This window comes from Syngnathoides biaculeatus, chromosome 13 (assembly GCF_019802595.1).
Source record: "Syngnathoides biaculeatus isolate LvHL_M chromosome 13, ASM1980259v1, whole genome shotgun sequence".
Lineage (NCBI taxonomy): Eukaryota > Metazoa > Chordata > Actinopteri > Syngnathiformes > Syngnathidae > Syngnathoides > Syngnathoides biaculeatus.
In genome coordinates this window covers 19,254,842-19,267,944 of record NC_084652.1, presented here as the reverse complement: position 1 = coordinate 19,267,944, position 13,103 = coordinate 19,254,842, and the positions used below count along the sequence as shown (strand labels likewise).

The following is a 13,103-nucleotide window of genomic DNA, read 5'->3' as shown; positions in this document are numbered from 1 at the left end:
AAGAAAAAAAAGAGGGCTAGAAAACATTTCAAGTCCTCAAATATTTGGAAATCCTGGGTTTCTGCCGTGGTACGCTAAATAGATGGTCAAAATCTTTCAGATCTACAAAATGTATTTGAAGTGTTTGGAGCCCTGCTCATTTGAAAGGGGTGTTACAGCACCATATGCACGTTGGCATTGTATTACTATTCGACCACTGTGTGCATTAGATGAAAGGACAAAATTCAACTTTAGCATTTATTCACAAGCATGAATTACCACAGCATTGTTAAAACTGCATGAGTGCCTGTCTGAATGGCACAAACTCAGAAAGCCAATGTGGGTTTCAAAAATCATTAACAAAGGGAACACAGCTTCCATTTTTCTTTTAAGGTGGAACAGGTGATCTTGTTTTGTTGTAACATGGGTCAAATGCAGTCGGGACAACTCTAGCATTGGCACACAGCTGGCATCATGTCATGTGTCATTCATGACACTAGGAGTTGTACATCAGGTGTGTGGTATGCTTTGCCTCCCCTTAACGCCAACACCAGATGGAGCACTGAGCCTCCTTGGATTTTGTAGTCTGCTGCCGTCTTCTCATCATTCCTGAAAGATGAGAAATTGCTTTTCATAGTTACACTTGAGGAAAAGGCTTCGCAAAACCATGACGTACAGTTACCGACACAGATATAAACAACCCCGTTAAACGTGGGTGGATATGTTTCAGACCCACAAACAGGTGAAAATCCACAATGGATGTCAAAACTTTTGTTGTGTGCCACATTGTAGTTACGCTTTCTTTCAGAGGGCCATTATAGGCAAAACATATGTTTTTATCGCCCCTGCATTGTAGACAACAAATTGATGGAGATCTTATTTTGAATTGAGAATTCATATGTAATAGTTTGCTCAACTATTGTTTAGCCATCAATCCATTCTCCGTACCACCTCTCAGTGGGGCCACAGTAGTGCTGGTGCCATTATCAGGTGACTGGGTGAGAGGCAAGCTACACCCTGAACTGGTTGCCATGGAATTGCAGGGCACAAAACAACCAATTCACACCTCCGGAAAAATTTGCCATCAACTATCCTACCATGCACGGTTATTTTTGTAATGTGGGAGAAAACTGAAGTACCCAGGGAAAACCTACACACAGGCAAGGCCAGATATGAACCCAAACTGTGCAGCAGTTGTGCTCACTGGCCATCCACTGTGCCACCAAACATTGGTCAAGATACTGTAGAAAGAGGCTTTTAACCAAATTTTGGTGCAGATTTTTAGCAAGAATCATGGAGGTTTCACACATGTGATTTGTTTTCACAGGCCACATAATCATAATAATTGATGAATCTGGCCATAGGGCTTTTGAGTTTGACACCTGTGGTATAGAAATGCCATATAAGCATGGAATATGAAGGAGCTCACATCTGTTTTCCGCTGTAGATAAGCCTTTGTTGTTGAGGTGGTATCCCTTCCTTTTCTTCCACCCTTTCTTTGATTCGCTCCACCTAGAATGCAATGAAAGACTTTAGGACATATATAAGTGTTAGGAGTTTTCTCCATGAGAACAAGTTTCTAACTGGCATTACCTTGTCTGTGGGCTCAATGTCAATTTCTATTTCTTTTCCAGTCAGCGTCTGAAACGGAATGGACAAATATGGCCAGCTATGTTCCTGATCATGTAGCACAAACTCTTCCGGAATATTTGTGTTTGTGTGCTGAATATTCTTATGTACTATTGTTGGTGCTAGTAGAGTATTGCTTATTTGGAAGAAAAAGGAGGAAAAAAAAGCCAGAAAAGCCTTTGTGGGGCCGTCGCCTCCACTAAATCGTAAATTTTTCACTTTAGTTATAATTTTACAAAGAAGGGCATGAAGAATACTACACTACAAAGATATTTAAGGTATTTATGAGAGGTTACGTCACCAGTTGTAATATGAAGCAAAACGACAAAGGTATTGTTTATAATACGCCGCCAAAGTGGTGGCTACAATATAGCTACAAAATGAAAACGGTCATCTTATTTGAAGGGACACCACGAGTGAGCAAACTTTAGTGTTTAACTTAGAGTGAAAATCTCCTTACCTTCACTTTGATCAACATTTTAAACGAGGACTATGACACAACTTTAAATTATGTGAACATGTAATGAATAAATCGACAGTGTCGTATAGTGGTACTTCGAAACTGGTCGCCGGGATGATTCAGGACTACTTCCTGTGTAACACTCTCAACCTCCCGGAAGTGATGTTCACATTTAATTCCCGTCCGAATTCTCCGCTGTGCAAACACTGAGTGGTGATTCTAAGTTGCTTTATAAAATTTCACATTTTATATAACCATTTAAATTAATTTAAATTCTTAAGGAGGTAGTTGTTAGTTGGTAGTGATTTACAAATGCACTATTAATAGATACAATCACAATCGAGTCAAGTGTCCGGGGCAATATTATCCTATCGTTTCGAGGCATATTTAGATTATATGCAGATCAATTCTAACTAGGAAGACTCCCTGACAGTATGACAGTATGTAGCGTACTCAGCCGCGAGCGATCACAACGCCGCGGCCCGGGTGCAACGAGCCGATCACAGCTTCCCGGAGTGGCACCGAGGTGGCTCATCGCGGCGCCGAGCCGGGCTGCTTTACGGCGTTGTCGTCACTTGCAGCTGAGTGCACCATAAACAATTGTTTATCACGGACAACGGCGGCTATGCACAACCCTGCTGTCAATGGCGCACTCAGCCACGTGCGATGACAACACCGTAAAGCGGCCCGGCTCGGCACTGTGATAAGACACCTCGGCGCCCAAGATGAGCCACCCCAGCCAAAGCCGTGACCGGCGGACGCCGCGTTGAACCCAGCAAAGGCTGCTGCGTCGTGCTTCGCGGACGAGCACGGCTTCAGCCAGGCTGGCTAATACATACTGCCGCGGCGGCGGAAGACTCTCTGTGTATGAGCCAGCCTGGCCAAAGCCGTGCTCGTCCAGGAGGCATGATGCAGCAGCCTTTGCTGGCTTCAGCGCACACAACGACACATTTAGCACCCCTGTCATATGTACTCGGATCTTTTGTTACATTATGAGAGACGAATTACGTGGTCTGCCCCAAACTATTATTTTTTTAGTAGCTGTATACACACCTACCTGTCATTTGGGACCCACGAAGCTCTCGTCCTTTGCACCCGTGCAATCCATTTTTCACGACCAACCGGGTCTCTTGCAAATTTATGAAGGGTAAATCCATCCTCCCGAGTGTTCAAGCAATGATCAGCAATGCAACAAGCAGGCATTTTGGCTAACACGAAGGAACAACGAGCTACCTTCCCGGAGGTAAAACTAATAGAAAGAAACGAGTCCACTTAAGGGCAGTTCTGCCATGTACGTCACTTTCTGCTGCTTCTCGAAAACAAATCCCTCGAGAGGATTTTCATGGCGGGAGTTACAAAAAGCTGTATACTTCAAAATCATGTTTTGTGGTGAAAAAACACATGGGTCCATGTCGCCTGCCGTTTTTTTCATACTAAACATAACATAACTAAAAATTATCCATTTCATGACAGTGACGCTTTAAGAAAAACAAACTAAACCAAACAAACCTGAAGAATAATAAACCAAAAGGGGAAATGGTACAAATCTGTTATTCAAAGTGAGGCCTAGGGGCCGTAGACCACCCAAACAGTTCTTAAATCAATAAAAGCATTGACCTTATCACGAGTCCAGTCATACTTGTTGCATTCTGCCATTTTACGCCTAAAATATCTTTAAAAAATAATCCATCCATCCATTTTTTTGCCGCTTATCCTCACGAGGGTCACGGGTTGAAAAATAATATATTTCTTAATTAATTCAGCTTACATGAGTACATTAAGGTGGCGCAGCTGGAAAGCGTTGGTGTCACAGTTCTGAGGATCTGGGTTCAATCTCTGCCCCACCCTGTGTGGAGTTTGCATGTTCTCCCCGTACCTGCGTGGGTTTTCTCCGGGCACATCCCAAAAACATGCAACATTAATTGGACACTCTAAAAATTGCCTCGAGGTGCGATTGTGAGTGTGACTGTTGTCTGTCTCCATGTGGCCTGCGATTGGCTGGCAACTAGTTCAGGGTAGCCCGATGACAGCTGGGATAGACTCCAGCACTCCCGTGACCCTCATGAGGATAAGCACCTTAGAAAATGGATGGATGGAGTACATGAAATATATATTTGTTTCAATATTTTATTAGATGAGTGGTTAACAGATTACATTTCTTAAAAATCCATCTATGTTTGAGTAAAATTAGACATTTTACATAATTTAAATTGACTTTTGATTATTTTTCCCCTCATACTCTCATGATCAATATGGTGGGCCCATTGTGTGGTTTAAAAATCCAAATTAAAACAAAAACAACAACAAAATTCTCCCCACTCCTGTACTTGGAAGTGACGTGTGCGTGTATGTGTGTATACAGAGTAGTCGGTCTAAAAGGCTTTTCCTGGTCCCGCAGGTGTTTGTCATTGGTGTGATTAGACAGGAAGTGTGCATATAATCCCACTTGGAAGTTGCAGTGTTTCATTGAGTCATGCCGCTCCATTTCTGCTTAGGTGTGATACTCCTTGCTGTTTTTGTAACAGCTGATGTTGTTCTTGATGATGATTATAATGAAGATGAAGGTATTGTTCCCAGATGCTTTGTTGTCATTGCGGTGTACAACCTTTCATAATTGTCACCTTTCTTTACAGCTATCCAAATAAACTGTTTGAAGCAGTCTGTGAACATCACATGGAGGATCAGTCCTGAGCTGGCGCCGTACTCAAACCGTCTCTTCCTCGGAAACTGCATACGCTCGAGTATGGTCGGTTTACCGAGTGGAGATTGGCAACTACATTTTGATTACAAGTTCAGGGACTGTAAATTTAAGAAAAAGGTCAGGGGTGGTGAAATTGTAACTTTCTGCATTCTCAGAAGCATCTTTGTGACGTTTCTGTCTTTTGCAGCTAACAGGAAAACATCTTATTCATCAAAATGTATTGACTTACAAACCAGGGGTGAAGTCAAGCCCCCCAGCTTATGAGTATTTCTTTGAATGCGTCCAGAAAAGGTGCAGTGCGTGTGTGTGTGTATTTTGTTGCCAATTGTTTTCCTGATACCTTTTTAAAGCCTGCCCTGTGTTTTAGGCCAGATGGGTGGCTTCCCCCATTTCTGACCCCAGGTGCCAGTGTTTCTTCTGGCCGGGGCGGCCTTATCTTCCACTTAGCACTCCTCAATGGTGAGTCCCCACAGTCAGGCAAATCGTGGATTTTCTGAGTATCGATGTCCTCCTACGCAGAACAAATGTCCGGCATAGCGAAATCAAACGTAATCCCGCTGGGCTCATTCATGCCGATCTGGGCGGCCGTGGAGCAGAAAGGCCATCAACCGTTACGGCTCTTCATGGAGGAATGTGTCGCGGCCCCCACTGCACAGTTGCAACCACAACAGCAAGTTTATCCCATCATTCTCAACAAAGGGTGTGTTTTGCATTTCTCTTTACAATTATCTTAAACCTGGATTTTAATGTATTTCACTTTTCTATAGCTGTCTTACAGATAGTGTCAATGGAAATTCTGTGTTCCTACCTCGATACCATTCATCTGCACTAGTCCTCTCTCTCCAGTCATTCATGTTGGGTGTCGGAAGGGTGAGATTTTAAAAATGACCACTTTTTTCTTTTTTTATATAAATGTTTAACTGATTTGACTTCAGGTGTACATTCACTGCAAACTTGTTGCATGGGATCCTGAAGTCCTTGACGAAAGCAGGAAAGCTTGTCAATATTCAAAGCAGATTGGCGAGTAAGTGTTGAACAAGGAATCAAATTTAGAAGAAAATGCATTTCTGCACATCTAAATGTCGTCTTAGGTGGGAGTTACTAGATGACCCATCCCAGAACAACCTGTGTGGGTGCTGTGATCACACCTGCAGATCTCGGCACAAAAGAGGGGCTACGCGAGGAGGTAATTTTTGTAACTGTCTAATCTGTGGTGATTCTCTACATGACTATCTTTTACCCTCCTTTAGATTCCCAGGGGTTGACTCAACTTTCAGTGCTGGGACCGTTGGTGATTGTGGATATGTCAGATGAAAGTCTGGCCTAAAAGGAAAAGTGGAGCCCTTTTTACTAATTACAGTATAAGTGTGCAGAAAATAATAAAATGCTGTTTGGATCCTGAATCCTTGTTTATGGCAGAAATTAACTCTAAAAAATCTGAAGTACCAACACTGTCCTGGAAAAGGCAACATAGTGCCATAGGCTATTCAGGGCAGACTGCCAAAAAAGTATCCGACTAACTAGTTACCCTACGTTATCTCCTATTAGGGAGAAGTTGTACACTTGGTTAAAACTATCCCCACCTCTAGACTGAACCATTGGGTGTAAGATGAGAGCTGTGTGTGTATATATATACACACCCCAGGTTTCAAGAATCAAAAGTAGTAAGTCTCCTTAATATGCACAAGTGCAGTGCTTATTTTGAATTGATGCTTTTGGTTAAATTAAGTTTTACTTGAACTGTGAAAGATGTCTTAACACTAATTCATTTGAATTCATAATTATACTTAATGTATTGGCATGGTGTAGAGTTGTGGACCTTGTATGTACCCATAATTGACAGACAACCAGTCCAGGGTGTAGTCCACCTTTCACCCAAAGTCAGCTAGGACTAATTCTACCAGAAACTAAATAGGATTAATGTGATAAATGTTAGTGTTTGGGATTTTCATCTCACTGCAAAAAGTAGGTTACATGAACTTTAGGTTTTTTTTTTTTTGTTTTTTTAATGTGCCCTGGGATCAGTTTATGACCACTTTAGAATGTATTGCACCTCATCAAAAGTCAGATGGAATAGGCTCCACTATACAGTACCTGCAACATTGAGGATTAGTACAGAAAATGAATGGATGTCATTTACAGAGGAATGGTTAAAACTTTACTGTCAATATGAAAGTAATGCTTGCTACACAATACTGTCAAACTCAATTGGACTGGACCATCTCAGAAGAAACTCTAAAGAGACAACCATTCTCTCCATTTGCACAGTCACTGAGTGGGAACTGAACCTATGCTGGTTAACATGCATCCATTTTCTGAGCTGCTTTCCTCGCAAGGGGTGCGGGAGTGCTGGAGCCTATCCTTGCTATCTTAGGGCAGGAGGCGGGGTACACCCTGAACTGGTTGCCAGCCAATTGCAGGCACAACTATTTGCTCTCACAATCACACCTAAGGGCGATGTGGAATCTCCAATCAATGCATGTTTTTGGGATGTGGGAGGAAACTGGAGTGCTAGGAGCAAACCCATGCAGGAACGGGGAACGCATCTGTACATAAATACACACACGAGTCACAGACGGTGTTGTGGTGCACTCTCCTACATTTGCAGGCCACCCTTTTGTCAGTTCCCACTCAGTGACAGTGTTATGGGCCCTGCAACTGTCTGGTAACCAGTTCAGGGTGTCGTCCGCCTTCCACCTGAAGTCAGCTGGGAAAGGCTCCAATGCCCCATGACCCTAACCAGGGTAAGCGGTGTTGAAAATGAATAGGTGCATGCATATATCCATTTACTTCATTAAAAAAAATGTAAAAAAAATCATTTAATATAAAAATATCAGAATCTCTGACCTATATTTACAGGCCAACTTATATTTGTTCAATGTAATTCTATATGTTACAACATACAGCATAATGTACAATAATTGATACGCTTTGTCAATTTTAGAGTTTTGTTTTTTGTACACTCACATTTCATCCTGTCTGTGCTGCCATGTCAACCCAATCTGCCAAGGGCAGGGGTCATCAATGTTTTTGAAAATGGGAGCTACTTCATGGATAATGATGAATTCAAAGGTCTACCAGTTTGCTAAACACATCAGAAATGCCACATTTGTTTAAAATTGCCTGTATTGTTATACAGTAATAATGAATCCCTATAATTTTTCCATCCCATTCATTTATTTTCTTAGCCGGTAATCCTAACGAGGGTCACGGGTGTACTGGAGCCTCTCCCAGCTGTCAACGGGCAAGAGTCGGGGTACACCCTGAACTGTTTGCCAGCCAATCGCAGGGCACATGGAGACAGACAACAGTCGCACTCACAATCACACCTTGGGGCAATTTAGAGTGTCCAATAATGTTGCATGTTTTTTGGGATGTGGGAGGAAACTGGAGTCCCCAGAAAAAAAACATGCAGGCCCAGGGAGAACATGCCAACTAAACAGAGGAGAGACGGGATTGAACCCTGAACCTCAGAACTGTGAGGCCAATGCTTTACAGCTGCGGCACTGTACCACTACCATAATTATCAATAATAATTTAACAAGGTAGGCAACAGATTAACAATAGTTTATTTCTTTAAATCTAAAGTTTTTACATTTTCAAAGGATGACTTTACAACATTTTTAGGAAATTACAATGTCCCATGACTGGTGAGCTAATTTTACAACAGGCCTGCTAGAAGATGTTAGTGACCCCTGGGATAGAGCCTGTTGAATCACTAGTAACTTAAAGTGCCACTGACATCCCTATATACATTGTAAAATAGATATTATGAAAATGACATCTAATATTATTCTCTTCAATTTCTGTATGAAAAAATAAATATGAACGGAGAGCGTGTCATTCATGTACAAAGTTGCGGAAGTCTCACTCGACATCCGAGTGGTAGCCATACTGCCTGCTACGTCATTTACAGATGTCACACTGGGATAGTCACCATTGAGAAGACAAAGTGCCACCTGCAATGGGAGACGAACCACAGAGATTTTCAGATTTTTCCGACGCCCCTTCTGACACGGAAGCGCTTTTCGAAGAAGAGAACATCTCACAGTCGAGTGAAGTGACAAGGGCCATATTACCCTATCGTTTCAAGCCATACTGAGATGTTATGCGGATCACTTCTAACTAACAACAGACTCCCAGACAGTATGTATGACAGTATGTAGTGTACTCAGGAGGACCCATACCGGGCGAAACACTGGCAGCCGGTGGGGGTGGGAGGAAAGCTCCTTTCTCTTCCTGTACGCGCCAAACCACTTCCCCGCCCGATCCACCTCTGCGGCGGTGATTAACAACGACAGCAACGACCGGTGTGGCCGTGAGCGACGACAATGAATACCGAGGCAGCGCACATCGACACATTTAACACCCCTAACTTACGCGGTTCTTTTGTTACTTCTGAGAGGATTACATCGTCGTCCCCCTACTATTGTTTTTTAAATAGCTCTATACACACCCACCTGTCATTTAGAACCCACGAAGCTCTCGTCCTTTGCACCTGTGCAATCCAGTTTTCATGATGAACCGGTCTTTTGGAAAAGTGTGAAGAGTGAATCCACCCGAGTGTTCAAGCAAAATCCAGCAATACAACGAGACGGCATTTTGGCTAACACGCAGGAAAAAAACCCAGCTACTTTCGCACTGGTAAAACAGGTATAAACTCACGAAACCGCCAGTGTGGGCTTCTTGCAAAAACATCACTTCCTGCTTCTTCTCCAAAACGAATGCCATCGAGAGAATTTTCATGGCGGGAGATACAAAAATCCATATATGACAACATCATGATGTGTGGTGAAAAAACAGATGGGTCCATTTCAGCTGTCTTTTTTTTTTTTTTTTAAACAGACAAAATCATGCCATACGTGTCAGTATGGGTTAAAACCTATTCGTCGGCAGCGTCCCATTTTTGGGACATCATGATTTTCATGCATTATATCCTTCAGTATATCAAAGTATTTAAGTGTTTTAATCTGAAGCCATAATTTGGTACCAGGAGAGGATAACTTTCCCTTTCGTTCCTGACCCAACATGGCTGCCTCCAGTACACATGGAGCGTTTTCCAAGAGAAGAAAGGGAGAAAGGTCAGTATGCAACCAAGTTTGTCAGTTTGTCTTCAAAATGCTAATCCATCAGTATTCTTACCGCGTAAATGTCGTTCTAGAATAAGAATTAATTAATAAACATCTTTTTTACCCTTTGTTTTATGCATTAAACGAAAAAGAAGTGTTATTTCCTTGATGGTGGCCTGTTGGGAGACTTTTATCTCAATAAGACAAAAACATGTGTGTTTGTTTCTTTCGGTTTGTCGGACCAGCCAGATGCCCTTCTTGACGCAACCCTTCTCAGGCAGTGAAGGCCCCAATGGGATACAAACCCAAAACCCCTGGTTTACCAAACCAGTGCTCTAACCACTGAGCTACAGGGCCTCCATGTGTTCCATGTAAAACACACCATTAGCTATCTTCACACGTAATAATCATAATTTTAATCTCCTGTGAGAATTATGTACTGCATTTCATTTCAGTTGTTTATATTTTTTTTCATGTGATTAAATATGGCACAGTTGCATGTTGTATTGCATTTTTGTTTGCTATAGACCAGGGGTCACCAACGAGGTGCCCGCGGGCGAATGGTAGCCCCCGAGGACCATATAAGGCGCCCATGGGGTTTGTTCTAAAACTTCCATAGGTGCTTTAAATTCTGAATCTGACTTGCTTACGTGAATTAAAATTTTAAAATACCTGTAATGTCATTTACTCCAATAAATTAAAACAAAAATATTTTATGTACGTGTGATGAACTGAGTCTGTTAATTTGCCGCAAACAGGTCACGTAGCCCTTCATACGATCGGTGCTCACGAAGTAGCCCTCAGCCTCAAAAAGGTTGCTGAGCCCTGCTATAGACAATATGAGAATTTTTGCAGTGCACCAACATGGAATGTGGACAGAGCCGAGTGTAATCAGGTGCACCTGCCCTACTTGGCACACACCAGGTGAAAACGTTTCACTTCATTGTCACCATCCAGCCAGAGTGAATAAAAACAGCATCAGTGTACTAAGCACATATTCAGTCATGATGGCTTTCATTTGGCATAGTGCATTGCTTCTGAGCTTCTTTGCTGCCATTTCAGTGTATGCAGGTAATTGGGTTGGCAGTTTTTAACTTTGTGTTTTTGGTGGTTGTAGTTTACACAATGTTGTAACGTTTCTTCCTCACAAGATGTCAAGCTGGACTGTAGGCCTGATTTTGTGTTGGCGGTGTGGACGGAAAGCAGACTTCATGCTGATACATCGCTTTTCCGCTTGGGGACGTGTGTTCCTACCAGCATCTCTGCTCGAGAAGCAACTTTCAGCGTTGAGTATACAGACTGTAACTTCAGGACAATGGTGAGTACTGTGTATGTTTACGTTGCAGTCTTGTGAGCTTGATTCCTTAACTCTTTGTCTTAATCTAACAGGTCACTGGAAACCAAGTCGTACACACCAATGACTTGACTTATCTGTCTCCTGGTTCTCAAACGCAAACCTTTGTTCATCCTGTTGTTTGCACATTTGACAGGTAGGTATACGTGTGTATGTATAAAGTAGTTCTGAAATTGTAAACTCATTCTTTTTTTTTTTTTTTTTTTTGGTAGGCCAAAAGGCTGGACTCCACTCAGCTATGAGCCGGTGTTCTCAACTTATGGCCAATCAGATCTTATGTTTCATATGGCACTTATGAATGGTAGGTTCATGGCTAAAATGACAACTTTTCTGCTTAACCTAATTTGCATTATTTTATCTTTTCGGAAGAGGACTTCACTGGCCCAGCTGAATCAACCCGTTTTGTACTTGGTTCATTCATTCCAATCATGGCTCGTGTGGATGAAAAAACCCATCAGCCATTGCTCCTGCTGATGGAGGAGTGCATAGCAACCACTACACCAGACTCGCAGCCTGACCATTTTTACAACATTATTGGCAATAAAGGGTACGCTCATACAGCCTCTCTCATGGGTGAAATTATAATAAAATATTGCATTTTCCTTTTCTAATAGGTGCCTTTTGGACAGTAAGGTGTCTCGTTCCAAATTTGAACCAAGGCAGGTCCCATCAGAAGTCAAATTATCCCTTCAGGCATTTAGATTTGCTCTGGAAGAAGAGGTAACTTTCATTTTAAATTCTATAGTGTCTCTCCCCCCCCCCCCCCCCCATTTAAATGCTCTTGTGCATCCTCTTTTCAACAGGTGTTCATCCACTGTAAACTTGTGGCTTGGGATCCATCTGGTATTGACAACACTAAGAAGGCGTGCAACTTTGTCAAAGGGCATGGGTAAAAGGCAAACCTTTTCGCTATAAATGGTGACCGCTGTTTGGGGAAACTTAATATGGCATATGTGCCACCAAGATTTGGCTTTGAAATGTTAAGTGATCACATTTTCAGTGTAACTTCAATGTTCACAATTCGGTCTGTCCCACCAGCCAGGGTTACTTCAGGTCAGAACCGAACACCCAGCCAATCGCAGTTAGATTTCAAATCCTGGTGGCACATACTTCCACAATTAAATCTTTATTTGCTTGGAAAAGGAATGTTTTACAGCAATGACTGCTACATGTTTTGAAGAAAAAAATCTTTCAGTTGGGAGCTGTTGGACAACCCCACTCATAGCAAGTTATGTGACTGTTGTGAAACTACCTGCAAATCTAGGTGGTCAAGGAGTGTCACTTCAGGTATTTATATAAATATTTTAACTTTGCTGGATACATTGTACTGGTCTAAAATTTTTTATTTTTGTACTTGCAGGGAAACATGGAATCATCCAGAATGCAGTCCTTGGACCCCTGACGATCACTGAAGAGGGAACGTCCTATGATTAGAATATCCCTGCATAACTTTCCAACAGGAATGAACCAGATGATTCAGTGGGAGGCTTTCACAAGCTGCTTGGGTGTCAAACTTTCTTTCCTGCATTATGTATATCAATAAAAATGGAGCAACTATTTTGCTGGAATGCTTCCCACATGATTTCTACACTTGCTGTGTATACTCCAGTTTTTTTTTTTTTTTTTTTTTTTTTTTTTTTTTTGTCCCCCCCCCTCTCCTTACTACATGGGCGGTCAAGGACTAGTATGCACAAATGTTTAAAAAATGAATCCAAAAACTCTCTGCTACTACACTTAAAACTCAATTTTAGGGCATGTGCAAAAACTTAATGTTGCTTCTCATTCAGTTGGAGTCCTTGGCTTAGCCTAACTGTAGGTCACACAATTAGTTTACGTGATTGCCCTTGCTGCTTTCTAATTGGGGGAGGGTCAACACAACTGCATCTGTGGGTGACTTGCAACAATTAAGCC

General features: G+C 42.1%; 3 protein-coding genes across 3 annotated transcripts; 2 read left to right on the top strand and 1 right to left on the bottom strand.

Annotated features, from left to right (window-relative positions):
• Positions 1-223: 223 nt before the first annotated feature.
• nedd8l (NEDD8 ubiquitin like modifier, like) lies at positions 224-2,227 on the bottom strand. Its single transcript, XM_061839196.1, has 4 exons — positions 2,069-2,227; positions 1,573-1,620; positions 1,409-1,491; positions 224-588 (listed from the first exon to the last, which is right to left on the bottom strand). The coding sequence occupies exons 1-4, from the start codon at positions 2,084-2,086 to the stop codon at positions 468-470; spliced, it is 270 nt and encodes an 89-aa protein (XP_061695180.1). The 5' UTR covers positions 2,087-2,227; the 3' UTR covers positions 224-467.
• A 2,263-nt stretch (positions 2,228-4,490) lies between these two features.
• zp3f.2 (zona pellucida glycoprotein 3f, tandem duplicate 2) lies at positions 4,491-6,172 on the top strand. The gene is made up of 9 exons (XM_061839307.1): positions 4,491-4,632; positions 4,702-4,886; positions 4,957-5,060; positions 5,137-5,228; positions 5,289-5,469; positions 5,537-5,639; positions 5,705-5,793; positions 5,861-5,955; positions 6,020-6,172. Exons 1-9 carry the CDS (start codon positions 4,542-4,544, stop codon positions 6,094-6,096), a joined length of 1,017 nt encoding a protein of 338 aa, XP_061695291.1. The 5' UTR covers positions 4,491-4,541; the 3' UTR covers positions 6,097-6,172.
• A 4,578-nt stretch (positions 6,173-10,750) lies between these two features.
• Positions 10,751-12,780, top strand: LOC133510859 (zona pellucida sperm-binding protein 3-like). The gene is made up of 9 exons (XM_061839294.1): positions 10,751-10,909; positions 10,990-11,156; positions 11,228-11,328; positions 11,405-11,493; positions 11,562-11,739; positions 11,807-11,912; positions 11,996-12,081; positions 12,388-12,479; positions 12,553-12,780. Exons 1-9 carry the CDS (start codon positions 10,843-10,845, stop codon positions 12,624-12,626), a joined length of 960 nt encoding a protein of 319 aa, XP_061695278.1. The 5' UTR covers positions 10,751-10,842; the 3' UTR covers positions 12,627-12,780.
• The last annotated feature ends 323 nt before the right edge of the window (positions 12,781-13,103 follow it).